This window comes from Tursiops truncatus, chromosome 11 (assembly GCF_011762595.2).
Source record: "Tursiops truncatus isolate mTurTru1 chromosome 11, mTurTru1.mat.Y, whole genome shotgun sequence".
Lineage (NCBI taxonomy): Eukaryota > Metazoa > Chordata > Mammalia > Artiodactyla > Delphinidae > Tursiops > Tursiops truncatus.
The window spans coordinates 33,457,893-33,473,028 of record NC_047044.1 but is presented as its reverse complement, the minus strand read 5'-3'; the positions used below and the strand labels follow the sequence as shown (position 1 = coordinate 33,473,028).

The 15,136-nt window shown below is 37.4% G+C and overlaps 1 protein-coding gene across 4 annotated transcripts in view; it reads right to left on the bottom strand.

The window, feature by feature from the left end:
• RASSF9 (Ras association domain family member 9) overlaps positions 1-14,667 on the bottom strand; it is a 121,633-nt gene extending 106,966 nt beyond the window's left edge. The window contains exons 1-2 of one of the 4 annotated variants that reach the window (XM_073788369.1): positions 14,042-14,667; positions 13,497-13,805 (exon numbers count right to left, since the gene is read on the bottom strand). In XM_073788369.1, the coding sequence (XP_073644470.1) occupies positions 13,497-13,543 (47 nt within the window). In that variant the 5' untranslated portion in view covers positions 13,544-13,805; positions 14,042-14,667. The remainder of the gene's footprint in view (positions 1-13,496; positions 13,806-14,041) is intronic. The other 3 variants (XM_073788370.1, XM_019918475.3, XM_004311541.4) reach the window with 3 other exon arrangements.
• Between the last annotated feature and the right edge of the window lie 469 nt (positions 14,668-15,136).

Sequence of the window (15,136 nt, the reverse complement as noted above, 5' to 3'; positions counted from 1 at the left end):
CAATTGGAAGCTTCATCGAAAATAATCAGCTCTTCACATTAGTCACAGATCAATTACCTAAAGAACAACAAAAAATTAATAACTTTTAGGAACAAGAATATACCAGGGCCTGTCATGCCATTTTGTTAAGGAAAAGGAGCTACTTGAAAACATCACTGGTAAGAGAAAAATACTGGTCATCTACATCAAAAGTATCTTACATCCATTTACTTTCCCAAAGTTTTTAACTCTTTAATGTGCTCTGAATTTCACGGCTTTCACCTCCTCTAGGACTTTGCTTCATAATTTATCCCTTCTTAAACTCATTTTATCTTCTACCTTTACTTCTGGGCCTTCCTGCTACCAGGTCACATTATAACAACCATCATTTGATCACATACACACCTCAACTATCTTCCCTTCACAGACTCAAATAATAACCCACAGTTACTTTCTCTAGTTTACCTCTTTCCAGGAACAATCACCATAAAGTGACTTCCACCCCCCACACACACACCCACAACAGAAATATTTCTTCCTAGGTTTATCAGAGATCTAACCTCCAAACCCAAGTGCCATTTTTGGAACTGATCTGCCTCGACCTCGTTGTAATATTATGCATTGTGACCTTTTCCTCCCGTTCTTGCAGCAGTCCATTCCTTGATTTCACTCTCCACGGCTCTTCCTTTCCCTTTCTAGCTTCTTCTCAGTTCTGACATGGGCCTTGCTTCCTCTGCATATTCAGTAAATGTAGGTGTCATGCAGGGGTGGCCACAAATTCTTTGTAGCTCCTTCCATTGAGAGATGGAGTCTGTTTCTTTTTGCTTGACTAGACCTTGGGACTAAGTATGGCCAATAGAATATGGTAAAAACCATGTGTGCGAGTTCTAGAGTCCAGGCTTCAAGAAACCTTGCAGCTTCTGTCTTCTTCTTCCTGTAATGCTGTCCTGAGACTGCTGTTTGATGGAAAAGCTTGAGATGAAAGACCACATCAAGAGAGAGAGAGACCCAGCCATCTCAGTTGTCCCATCGGAACCTAAGCCTTGACTAACCCACTGCTCGTGAGATAGCCAAAGTAAAACTCAGAAGAACCACCCCAGTTTACTCAGAAAATCATAGCAAATAACACATTGTTGTTTTCAGCCACTAATTTTTATGGTGTCTTATTGCCAGTAAGTGATAACTGATACAATAGGCATCCCGCAGGTTTCTATGACTCATTTCTTGTCTCATTATATACACCTTATGGGTGACTGTAATATCACCCACAACTTTATCAACCAACTGAATGATGATAGTTCCCAAATTTACTTATTTTTTCCCTTGAGCTCCAGACCAATATTCCAAACTTTGTTTTGACATGTTTATTTGATCATTATGTTACTCACAGCCACCTCAAATTTGGCCCATCAAAACTAATTCACCATCCTCTCCTCTCATATCTCAAACTATTCCACCTCTTGATTTCCCATCTTACTAAATGTAATCACTATCTCCCCACCCTTTCTCTCAAGTTTGAAAACTGGGAGTCTTCCTAGATTCCTTTGTCTATCTCATTCCCCTTTAACAACCAGTCCCCATGTCTGTTTTACTCTTTCTCCCAAATGTCTCAAATATACGCCCTCCTATCCATCACCACTACTACAATTCGGACAACTTCCAGTTTTACAATAAGTTACTGTAATAAGTTAGGACATATTATATTATGATAAACTCCTGCCCACTTCACATTTGTGCTCCATAATACTGTCAGGCTTCCCTTTTTAAACTGCAAATCTAGCTGTGTACCTTCCTTGTTTAAAATCTTTAAATGGTTTCCAAGTCCTGCATTTTCAATTTGTTTACCTTTCTTCCTCTCCCTCATCACCCCTCCCCTCTCTGTCTGTCTCTCTCTTACTCTCTCTTCTGTTCTCTGTTTCTCTCCTGCCTGTTCCTAGAATTCCTTCCATGATCTGATTCCTCCAACTGATAGCCAAGCACTCTGTAATAGACACCTTGAGCTAGCTATTCCTAACATCTTGCTGATCTCTGACAGATCTAATGTGAGGGTAACTGGCTGTCACTGTAACATCTATCACCCTATGAATTGCTAGACTGGATTGCACTGTATCTGCCATGCTTTTATTTTTCACTCTGGGCTTTTCCATAACCTATTTCCTTGGCTTGAAACACCTTTTTTCCCCTTTCTTCATCTAACTCTTACTCTGTTTCAAATGTTGCTTCCTCTAGGAAAATTCCCTTATCATCTCTGAATAACCCCATTCCCGCCACTCCAGATGGAAATGGATGCCCATTCTTGATGCTTCCACAGAACCCATTGTACACTGAGTGGTAGCATTTTCTACCTTCGTTTTTTGCTAGTTTGCCAGTCGGGTCCTGGACTGACTCTTTCATCTTTGAAGCCTAAGAGCCTAAGACAATAAATGTTAAATGTTCTTTTATTTTTTGGAGCATGAGAGGAGGAAGGGGGTTCGGGGGGAGGTATATAAAGGGAATTTTTCAGTCAACTAGGGCCTGGCGGTTACAACTATCCCACCATATATTTTTGTAAATAAAATTTTGTTTAAGTACAGTCATGCTCATTTAATTATGTACTGCCTGTGTCTGTTTTCACGCCACATTGACAGAGTTGAGTGGTTGAGACCGTGACATTATGGCTGGAATAACCTAAATATTTATTATGAGGCCTTTTACTCAAAATGTTTGCCAACTCCTGACCTAGATGATTTACCTGCACCAAAAATCTAGATTTTGTTTAGTTAAATACTAAAATGTTATTTGAACTCCAATATCTATATAATAGTTCTGTGTATTATTCTCTAGGGGACAAGAAAGTAAAAATAATGTGGTCTTTAAACAGAAGAATGTATGATCTCATGGAAGTCATGGCCTTGTTTGGAAGTAATTTCAACCAAAGGCAATGACTGAAGGCTCACTAAGAGGATGGCTGTGAAATGCTTCATGGAGAATGAGTGGGTTTAACATAGGATTAGTCAGCGTGAAGGCCTTGGCTGGGAAACCAGTGTGTTTTGCCTTTAAAGTCCCATTCCAGGTGCAGTGTGTTCCATATTAATCAGTCCCATATGGATGTCAGGAGGGCTGGCAGTAGGTTGGATGAAAGGCTGCTTTCACAGCGCAATGTGTCCAAACACCAGGTGTTTGGAGGTGGAATATTTGGAAACATTCAAGTGACACCTTGAATTTTTTTACTCTAAACCCTGATGTTCTTCCCTCCCCCGAGTTACCCTTGCCATTTTTCCTGTTCTGTATGATAATGCAACTATATTCCTATTTACTCAGACCCCAAATTGTAGTTATCACTGAATCTTTTTTTCCATCCTGATACTTTCTATTGTCCCCATACACTCAGTTTTGAATTCCTATAAATTCCGCCTCTATAGTGACTCTTATAACTGTAATCTCTATCTGAAATTTCTTGTTCATTTATTGTTTCCTTACTGTCTGCCCGTCCACCACTGTACTATAAGCTCAATGAGAACAGAGACCTTGACTGCCTTTCTCATTGCTGTATTCCCAGCACCTAGAATAACATGTAGCACACATTATAAGGTAAATAAATATTTTTTGTTGAATACATGGACTTTATTAGGATACTTTAAAATGCCTGCCTTGTATTTTAATTATTTACATATGTCTGTGTGTCTACTAATCAACAAGTTCCTTAAAGTATGGTCCATATCTGATTCACATTTAATCTTAATAAAGCCCTCAAAGTATGAGGTTCATTTGATATTTCTGAATTTTTAAAAATCATCACATAACCCGTATCTTGAGTCCCCAAAAGGGAAATATTTACAAGTAGATGCCCAACCTGATACGGTGGGATAGTTTAGAATGTTTTGTTTTAAGATGCTAAGGTAGATAAGAAAGCAATACTATAATATGCTCAGATATGTAAAGCACTATATAGCACAAGCTGCCAGCTTACTTAATTCTCTACACTGTGACTACAGCAAGGTCTCCTAACTAAAAGTAGAACCACTAAAAACGATCATTTAAAAAAAAAAATGACTTAGTCTAAGTTTCATGCCGATCATTAATAATTCTAGGAAAATGTTCTTTGACTTTCACTACTAGAGTAAAAGAACAAGCAGTCAAGAAATTAAAGCTAATACTTTGTGGTCCACTGCTGTAAAGTGGCTAACGTCCTGTGCTCTGAAAAAAGATGAAATCTCAAAGGTCCAGTATAGCTTCATAAGTGCTTTTCCTAATGGCGCGCAACTCTTTTCTTCATATGAGACTGTAGTTATTATATGTCTACTCCATGAAGACATCCATGGTTTTTCAATAGCACTTCTCATAGGTTCCACACAAATGTAATTTTATGCAGAGCTAAAAATAGGTATCTTCAGTTTCTACTGTTGAGGACTGTGGTCTCCCCCAAACTGATGTGCTGCTGCTAGATCTTAAAGTACTCTCAGTTAATCATAACTGCAGGGAATTCCAGAAGGATTGACAAATGCCAGAGTAAATGAGGAGTGAATGAGTAACCAAAGGTATTGGAGATGGCTGTAAAATGTCTTAGTCATTGGTTGAGAACAGCAAGCATACACTGTGCAGTCCATCAATAAACCCCAGACACAAAATTCCTACCGATTATATACCATCATTAGTAAGAATAAAAATTTGTTGAAATTGGACCACTATCTGCATTAGTGGAATTACCATTTAGAAGATCCACAAAATAGAAGAATAACTTAATTCTATAAGCTGATACACTGACTAGTTTAATAGGATTATTAGAACAAATAGCAGTCAATTACAGTTGACTGTAAGTCTATTACTGTTATATAAACACATCCTTAACATTTTTTTCAATTGTAAAATACTGTTTTCACCAACCAAGCAAGATTCTGGATTCTCACCAAACTGACCATATTACTGCCTGCTTCCTGAATTCTTTTCTTTTGACTATCCTGAGTCATTCCTAGCTTTGTGTGCTTCAGCCCCTCCTACATCTTTCTGTACACCTTGTCGTGTTCCCTTCTCTTGTCCAAGCCTGTCCCCTAACTGTGGAAGTTTCATAAACACTATCTAATGTGATGATGCTCCATTTATTTTTCTTTATCTCCATTCACTTCTCTTATATACTTCTACTTAGAGTCAATCAAAAACATTTAGTGACACCTACTCTATATATAGAGGAACAGCCTTCCTAAGACATTATACTTTCATTTTACAAATTGTATTATAAATATAACTTTATTTACCCTGTCAACGGTAGTTCCCCATGGAAGAGTGATTTTTTTAAAAGTTCATGCATGAGATGCTAAACTATAGTGCTCTTTTCTCGATTAGGAGTTTAATCCCTTAAGAATGAGGTGGTGTCTTTGCATGTCTGGTATAATACAAAACACAGAGTTTACCAGTCCTAAAGAAATAAAATAAAAAGATAGCTACTCCTAACATTCTTATATTTGTATTACTAAACTTAAAATTGTGCTTAGCAAACACTCAATAATTCTTAGATATTATAATTTATAAACTAATCATATGTCTTTATAATTGGAAATAAACGCATTTGACTTTTACCGTAATGGTACCTTTCCTGGTGGAGGTTATGTGGCAATGCATCATGTTTAGGTAAAATAAAATTACCAAAAAACTCCTTCTTTCAATTCTATTTTTAAAAGTTTTCTTGAAAAAAAGCAGGACAAGAGAATTAAATTCTACTCTGCAGAGGAAATTTTAAAACCACAGAAGCTTAGAGATGAAAGGGACCTTAAGTATCCAATTCAATCTTTCATAGTTTTAGACAAAGATAACACTAAAATATTCAAATTATGTATCCTTTGTTCTTATCAAAAGTCCACAAAGACACATAAGGAACTGTCTCTTAAACTATGCTATGCAGTGCAAAATCATTAATAGTCTCATAATTTTGCTCAGATGCGGTGTGAGGATTAAACATAAAAGCTGTCAGAATTGAAATATTTCATCAAGATCCAAGGATAGTATTGCACAACATTTATAGACTCATTTCTAATTATATTCAGTAATTTATAATGTATCTCTTTGTATCTAGGGAGGAAAAGAGATCAGTGATGATCAGGAAAAGAGAACAGAAGTTCTAGTGAGTCAAGGTTGAGATTTTGAAGCCACAAATATCATGTTTAGGTGTTAAAAACTTAGATATACTTCATAACATATTTAATCCAAGAGGCCTGAACAAGGAGTGAATATTTACTGAGCTTTTATTATGTCCTAGCACCATGCTAAATTTTTATATATAATCAGATTTAATCCAAATTCTTGATGGTTTAGGATTAACTCTATTTTAGAGATGAGAAAACTAAATACTAAATAGGCCATACAGAGTAAGGGTTAAGAGCATGGATTCGAATTCTGTCTCTGCCACTTATTAACTGTTGCACTGCTCTGGGTCTTAATGGGCTTACCTGTGAAATAGGAGAAGTAGTAGTACCTTCTTCACAGTGTAATTTTTTTTTTTTTAAACAAGATGTTGGGGGTAGGAGTTCATTCATTTATTCATTTATTTTTTTTGGCTGTGTTGGGTCTTCGTTTCTGTGCGAGGGCTTTCTCTAGTTGTGGCAAGCGGGGGCCACTGTTCATCGCGGTGCACGGGCCTCTCACTATGGCGGCCTCTCTTGTTGCTGAGCACAGGCTCCAGATGCGCAGGCTCAGTAGTTGTGGCTCACGGGCCCAGTTGCTCCGCGGCATGTGGGATCCTCCCAGACCAGGGCTCGAACCCGTGTCCCCTGCATTAGCAGGCAGATTCTCAACCACTGCGCCACCAGGGAAGCCCCACAGTGTAATTTTAAGTATTATGTAAATTACTTAGACCAGTGCACATAATAAGTGTTATAAGAAGTATTAGCAGAGGTGGATTTACCCTGAAGCTAATGAAGTTTAAGCATAAGGGCTTCCTCATTTGCACAGTCACATTCCGAGGCCCCATAACGACCTTAGTGATATTATTAATCAGAACTTTAAAGAGCAGCTTATTTAATACCCATTAAATATGTCAGCATATTTAATACCTATTGCTCATTTTAAAGAGCAACCCCATCAATTGTCAAACTTAAATTTGCCTTTGCTTGTTGTTATTATTGTTATCGTCGTATTAGAAAGATGAAATATTTGCCCCAGTGCATACAACTAGTAATGGCAAATCTGAGATATGACCGAAAGTCTAGGTGACTAAAGAGCTGGAGTTCTTAACTAAGATAATTTTCTGCCTGTTTCTAGCATTTTCCCTTTGTCTTGTAACTGTAATTATCTTATAGAAAGAGCATAAATCCTCCTTTCATGTGAGAAAATAAGTATTTCCCCAACTGTATTTCCCTCTTACCTCCAAAGAAGGAGGAAATGTTCCACATTCAACAGTGAGTGGGGTCTATAGTAGCCAACTACCATCATCCACCAAACCTCACTCACATACATACATGGTTGCATTCCAGGAGCATGAAAGGAAGTGAGAGCATCCCTCGAGAAGAATGAGTAACCCTGCACCTTGGTTTGTTCTCTACCAGAAGTCCAGTAAAGTCTCTTACAGCATCTATTTCTCAACTATGACCCTTAACCATTTGAAAGCAAGGAGTTAAGCCTAGAAGCAGGGGTGATGAGAGATCAACCTTGAATTTATGGATTCATTCTTTAACTTACCCATGAGTCCATTCACTGCAAATGTACTGATTTACTACTCTGACACAAGTGCTTTATGGGGACCAGCTGTATTTGGAGAGTATATGTTGAATTCATTTGTTCAATCAACAAATATTTATTGAGCATCTACTCACTGTTTATCTAGAAAGAAACAAGATAGATGAGGTCCCTGATCTCACTGAGTGTATACTCAATTTTTTTATAGCTATCTTAAGTCACTTTACTTATAAAAAGAGGGCATTCTAGCCTGCAGATATAAACCTTTGAGAATAATTTGCCTTGTTTGTCAGCATATTTAATACCTATTGCTCATTTTCATTCTTGAAATATTTTTCTTATCACTGCCAATGCTAAAATGTCTCCCCAAGGCTCTATTCCATTCATATAAGTAATGGTCACTGTTGGGTGACCATTCACATTACTAATCGCTTTAAATTACTATCAACAGATATGCAAACTTTCTCTAGAAGGTGTAGCCTTACAACAGGCTCCACAGTAATTGAATCACAATCTATTTTAAAAAACCAAATAATTGACTCTTAAGAAATCAGTGTTGTATGTGTTATGTATGTTTTGCCAAAGGGATGTCTTTTAAAACTCCTAAGCAAGTATACATGAAAGAACATTAGCACACAGAAGTATGCTGAACTTTTTCCTTTCACATGTACTTGGTGCAGATGGCATTTTGCCTTATTTTAGAAAGCCAATATGCTAGGGACAAAGAGATCTCTTGTCAAGGACTGGAATACACATTCACCTGGAAGAGGTAAACTCATACTCCTACTTCAACTTTCTTTCATTTTTAGAACTAAAATCAAAAGAAGAGAGCCATACTTTTGTGAATTACCTAGCGCCATTATCACATCTCCCAAACGACATACCAATCAAATAACATCAAAACTTTCTAAGTTATACAGTCCAGCTAATAAAGAGGCTATGTAAATAAAATTGTTAACCAGCTACAAACTTTTAAAAACTTTTTAAAAATCCTTAAGATTTTCACCTTGACATTCTTCATGAATTGATACGGTACATAATAGAACATCTTATGTAGTGGATTTTAAGTTGGGTTATAGTTTTTTTTGAGTGACAATTCAAGATCTAACCTAGAGCTCAATTTCACCGCTGCCACTGCTCTCAGGATATTTTTGCCAGGGATAGAGCATTCCAATCATTGTTCCTAATGCGCTGTCTCTGTCAAGTAATAACTACTTAAGTTACCAGGTATTATCAGGGGAAATCTCTTTCAGGAACACCTGGGAACTAAAAAGATGTATGTACTCAAATATCCAGCATTTCTCAAGCCAATTTCAGGGCTCTTTCAAATATTTATTGGAGGTTAGACAAAACAGTACAAGATAATTTCCTGTTCTGCAGAATTCATAAATTACCATACTTCTAATTACAAAGAGAAAACATCCAGCTTGCCAGCAACTTCTACCATGACCTCAAAACTCAATTCTTCCTTCTGATGAAGTAACTGCGGCATGAGGTGCTTAAGAGAGCAATATGAGGCACCTGGTTTTAAAACAACTTGGTTAGATATGTTCTAATTCATTCAAAAGCAAATGCAGATTTTATGTGTCAATTATACAACAATAGAGCTGTGTTATTTACTTCTAATAATTTTATTACAAATATATTTTTTGGAGACTTTTGATTTCAAGTTGATACTAGGACAATGCTTGTTATCACCTGTGATATAGGTCTAGGAAAAGCCAAAAGAAAGCCAAGAGCTGACTGAATGGTACCTAACAATAATTATAAAGCCTTATTCACTAAATTAGATCCTTTCGTATTCATTGTTATTATCAATGAATCACCTGAAAGAACAATTCTGATTTTATATATCCAACAAACATATGAAATACTGCTTTAGTCTGGCAATTTTTTGCTCCTAGCAAGGTTTGGTTAAAAAGTCCAACCAATTTTCTGCCCTCAAATTTTATTAATTAAAACACCAAGGAATCGTAACTCACAACCGAGAATCCCCCAGGTCTTTAAAGTGACATTCCACTTTTCTGAACTTATAAAAAAAAAATGTTGCTGATTGCTATTTAGAAGCATTAGCTTTTAAAGCAATCATTGTTTTGAAAATAGAACCTACAGATGGAACTTATGTGAATACTTGAATATGTTAATAATCTGAATTCAATTGTTGAATGACCATATGAATGTCAAGTAAATTCATGCTTCATTATTTCCTTCTTTGGGTTTTCTATGAGAAACAAAAGCCACCTAGAGACTTTTAGAAAATATTTTCAGAAACTTGAATAGCTTATTGAAAAGAAAATATCTAGACTCTCCAACGTTTTTATTCTTTACGTGAACATAAAGTTGCTTAAGAAGGTAGTTATCAATCTTTGGGATTCAGTCACAGAACATTTTATTATTATGGAACCAAAGTAAACAGTCCATCTCCTGAGACCAAAAGGTCTTCTGAAAATTGTACTCTTCCTATTAAATGTTATGAAAATTAGAAAATTTTAAAAAAATAATTCTGAGCATAAAGATTTTACATTGGCTCCATTTCTTTTATTTGCATGAAAGTTAGAAACGAAAAGCATCAGGGCGGGGGTGGGTGGGATGAACTGGGAGATTGGGATTGACATATATACGCTAATATGTATAAAATAGATAACTAATAAGAACCTGCTGTATAGCACAGGGAACTCCACTTCGCCGTACAGTAGAAACTAACACAACATTGTCAAACAACTATACCCCAATAATAATAATTTAAAAAAAAGAAATGAAAAGCATAAAATGTTTGTGTGTCCAAATAAAATCATTTTGTGACCAAGTATTATTTTCAGATTTCCTGAAGACTGTTTTCCAGATTTTTAAATCGAATGATTCTTAACATTTAGAAAATATTTTCTGGTAGGGGAGGATTAGCTTGGTGTCCAAATCCATATAATTATTTGTCCATCTCCCTGGTTTTTGGATTTTATCAAATATCAACCAATCCTTTATAAAGTATTCACTTTTATATAATACCAGCTGATCTCAGATGATGCTAGAGAATAAAATGATTACTGTGTTTTTGATTTGAATACAAATTATAATTTTAGTTTATAAAATTATATAAACAACTGTATTATATACGTCCATCACGTACCAGGCACTGCCCTGGGAATTAGAACACAATGGGGACTAGACAGATATGGCCCTGCCCTCCTTAACCTTTACAGTGTGTGTTTTCTAAAAGTTTTTTATGCCTCATACTTTGAAGTTTCATTTGTTTTCCATCCTGTCTCTAAAACTCTCAAATATCCATGTATTATGAGACTATTTACAGAGCTACCTTAGGACATTCAATCTGGGGTAATAAATATTCTGAGTGAACAAAACTGAAAAGACAGAACAGGATGCAGAAAAGTTCAATAAACTTTCTCAAAATTTTATGATCTCAAAATCCTAATATTCCCTCGAAAAATCCTCATTTTTTCCTGCTGACAAAGATACAATTATATTCAAGTTGTGCTTTTAACTGTATAAATGTTATATCACAATGTATACAGATACATTGCTCAAATTTTTCCTTTACATTCTACAAGTAATTTTATACGATATATTTGAAGAATGCATTTGCTGTTATCAGATAACTGTTTTATCATCAATCGAAGAATGAATCTATCAAAGGATGAATCACTTGTCATTTAAGGAAAGTTATTGGTTTCTATATTTTGGAGTGGAATTATTTAAATCATTATGGAACCCAGGAAATGAAATTGATAAACTTAATCATGTAACTAAGTTTCATCTGTAGTTTCACCTTTGTGAAGGTGAAAAAACAGACAAAACAAAAATATCTCATCTATATCAAAACTAAACCTTGAAAAAAACAAATATACATTAATTCTATTTCAACACACCATGTGGCTTATTTACTGCTTAGTTTGAAATACCCATATTTTTACGTCCCTAGCTACCCCTGTGGTTTAAGCAACGTTAAGGATTGGAAAAATACAAATCTTTAAAGGGAGGCACTCAGTTATTACAGCAACTCATGCACAGCCTCACTATTACCACTTTCGCCAAAACACACGTTCATAAAAAAGCATCACCTTCAGGAAGCACCATTCCATTTTGTCAGAGCAACTTAAAATACTATTAAGTTCCCCATCTTTTATTGTTTCCTTCCACTTTTTCATAATTTTGCATAGAAAAAATATTTTAAAAATGTTTGTATACTCACTTCCCTGAACAAAAGCTAGTTTTATGGGTAGAGTAGATTTTGCAGTGGCAAATTAAGGCAACAAAAGTGGCCATATGAGGGAAACTCACAGGGGTGCATGCAGTTTTATTGCACTGTTATTTGGCGTACCAATGACAGAATTCTTGAATTAGTTAACACACACACACAAATACACAACAACTCTGAACTACAGGGATAGTATTCAGAAAGATCACTATGCCAAAAACATAACTTGTTTTGTAATACCATGAACTTTCCTGAAGTAATTTTTTATATATTTTTACAGCATTTAAACAGACACACTTCAAAACTGATGCTACTGAAAAATCCTTTAAAAAGTAGGAAGGATTTTCTTTTGGTAAGGGGAGTTGTCTGAAATATTTTTTAATGCATCGACACTAGGAAAATACAAGCCTATTTTTGATAACTATCACTACCATAGTTTTTAATACTACCCAGACATATTTCTTTATTTTAACATAGTTTCATTAATTATCATAAATACCATATTCGTGACATATCAGATTATTAGAAAATAAAACAGGTTTAGCAAGTTTGATAGTATTGATTATTGCTGCTTTTGTTTCTTAAGCTAGTCAACTAAACCATAAAGACATTGGAATGAGGTAATAACAGAATTTTTCAAGTAGACATTCATGCCCAAAATAAAGTCTGGAGATTTACTTTAAAGTTGTACCACTATATTGTCATGCAGACCCTCTAAAATAATTGTATCATTTCCTACCATGTAATTGTATGCTTTTAAATTGACACTAAGTAAATTATGACAAGTACAAACAGGTGTGATTGAGAGAAGAGTTGTGGAAAAGCGCTTATGCCAAAACAAGTATGTTTAAAAAGTAAAGCCCGTGTCTACAATTAGCCTCACATTTTTTTAGGCATAAAAATGTAGCACTTGAGTTAATAAAATATTTAATAGGACTGATACACACATACTGACTCAAGAAAAATCTGTGTGTGTATGTGAAATATGTTTATTTACACAATGGGCATTGCCGCCTTGAAAACAGCAAATGAAATCAAAGTAAAATAGTAATAATAAGGATTAAGAAGGACAGCTGTTTGAATCCTTTTTTAGTGCCTAAAATCACCTAAATTTCTCAAAGATTTTTGAAAGAATGAGTTCACAAAAAGTTTCTCTACAGAGTATTTTCACTTTGGGAACTTTCCAGGTTTTAGGAATGCCCCACTCAAAAAGGGAGCCAAAGCATTGTTTCCGGATAGTATCAGCAGCTCTGTTTTTCTGTTCTAATTAGTGGCTAATAAATTCTAGTTATGTCTTCATCAAAATGTTAACTCTTCCTATAATATACTAAAATTCTGTCTAAAGCAAAATAAAACTTGCCATCCCACTACTCTCAAATAGGCGAGGCAACAAACAAGAAGAAGGTGATGCTAGTGGTGGAAACCAGAAGTGGCCAAAGGGAGAAAAAAGGAGTCAAAATAATCATCCTTTATTTTCAGAGATCCTTGAACTGGTCACTGCAATCATTGTTACTGGAACAATATCCTCACCAGTTGAGTGTACACACTAGCCCTAACTCCCTAGAGCTTTGTTCCCCAGGAGCAATTTTCATCAGAATCTAACTGCAACAAAACACATACTTTCACAACAGAAGCTCCCGAATACACACACGCTGGACTTTACCTGTTTTTATGCCGAGTCTTCAGCAAGTTCCTTCCAAAGGGAGCCATGGCCCGCCAGGCCAGCGAACAGCAAGGACAGTATCTCCAAGTTCTCTGGGGATGGGGGAGATATCTGGATTTCTAGGGTGAAGGGAAGAGACCTGGAAGCTTCCTCTTCACCTCCTCAGATGCTCCTGGCTTTCAGCTCATTAGTATCCGTCTGAAGGGAGCTGCTGGAAGTTGTGCAACTGTTGCTTAACTTTGAACTGCGGGATTGCTGTGGCTGCTGCACCTTTGGAGACCTGCCCAGCTTCAGCCTCGAAGGAGGCGTCTGGAGGCAGGAAAAGGAAAAGAAAAAAAAAAGAGAGAGAGAACGAGAGGAAGGGAGGAGGACTCTATTGTGTTCTATAGTTATTTGCAGACTTGCTAAAAGAGCTGCCACCCCACAGGCATGGTAATACCCACGGAATGGGAATTTCACTCGCTTTGGAAACCCCCCTCTTCCGCTCTCCACGCCCAACCACACAGGGTGAAGTGAACACACATAAAAGATTTAAAAGTAAATACCTCCACCTCCCATCCAGCTCCAGTCTGTGAAAAGTAATCTGACGGAGGCAAGCAGGAGTGAGGGCCAAGAAGTCTTTGCCCAGCGATTCGACACAAAATTCCCCCGCCCGGGGTGTCAGTGCTGTAACATACATCGAGGAGCGAAGCTGGAGGCTGGATCGAGGGAGACTCCCAGACCCCTGAGGAATCTGAGCCCCGAGTTTCCCCCAACTCCGTCCCTCTACTCTTCAAGGTCATCTTCCAAAAGCTGGAGGACCTGAAGGACCAAAGGGCTCCAGGGCTGAATGATCACAGCACTGGCACAGGAACCAGCCAGGGTTTGGGGTCCCGACCCCGCCGCATCTTTGGCACTTACTGGCCCTTTTAGACCACGGGCGTTTGAACGAAGAGCCAACTGTTGGCTCTCGCCCCTCGAGTAGTAAATTGAGAAAGGACGCGCCGCGAGGACTTCAGGGAACTGAAGTGTGCAGGTCGAGGGGCTGGCTGACATCACCTAGTCTCACGTGATCTCGAACCCTGGCCCACGGCAGCCCCGGCAGAGTTGGGCGAGCGCACGCGGGTGCGGGCGGCAGCGAGCAGCGCGGGAGGAACTCCCCTGCCCCGCGACGCCGTGGGAAAGCGCTGTCCAAGGGCGAGGCCCTGCAGAAACTTCCCAAGACATTTTTTCTAGGATTCCGTTTCCACTCCCCTCCTCCGACTCCCCTCTCTTCTGCCCCCGCCCGCTCGCCCCAACTCCTGCCCGCCCCAGGCCCTGCCTGCTGCGCTTCTAATCTTGGGCTTCCGTAGCAGAGGGAGGGAGGGAAAAGAAACTGTGGCTTCACTCTGAATACCACTTCAGGACAGGGGATCTCTGGACCACTAGAAACACGAAAGGCTCAGACTTTCTTTGGGAGCACACCCTCCACCCTCAACAAAAGCAAGCAAAAAAAGTGATCTCAAAGGTTTCTATAATTTTTATATGTCCTGATTTATGCAGAATTATACAGAGCTCAAAAAAATCATTTTTCCAAAGTTTACTAGCATAACTCTTCTCTAGTCCTCTATACTGTATACACATATATGTATTTTATATAACATTATTATCTAAAATTTGTT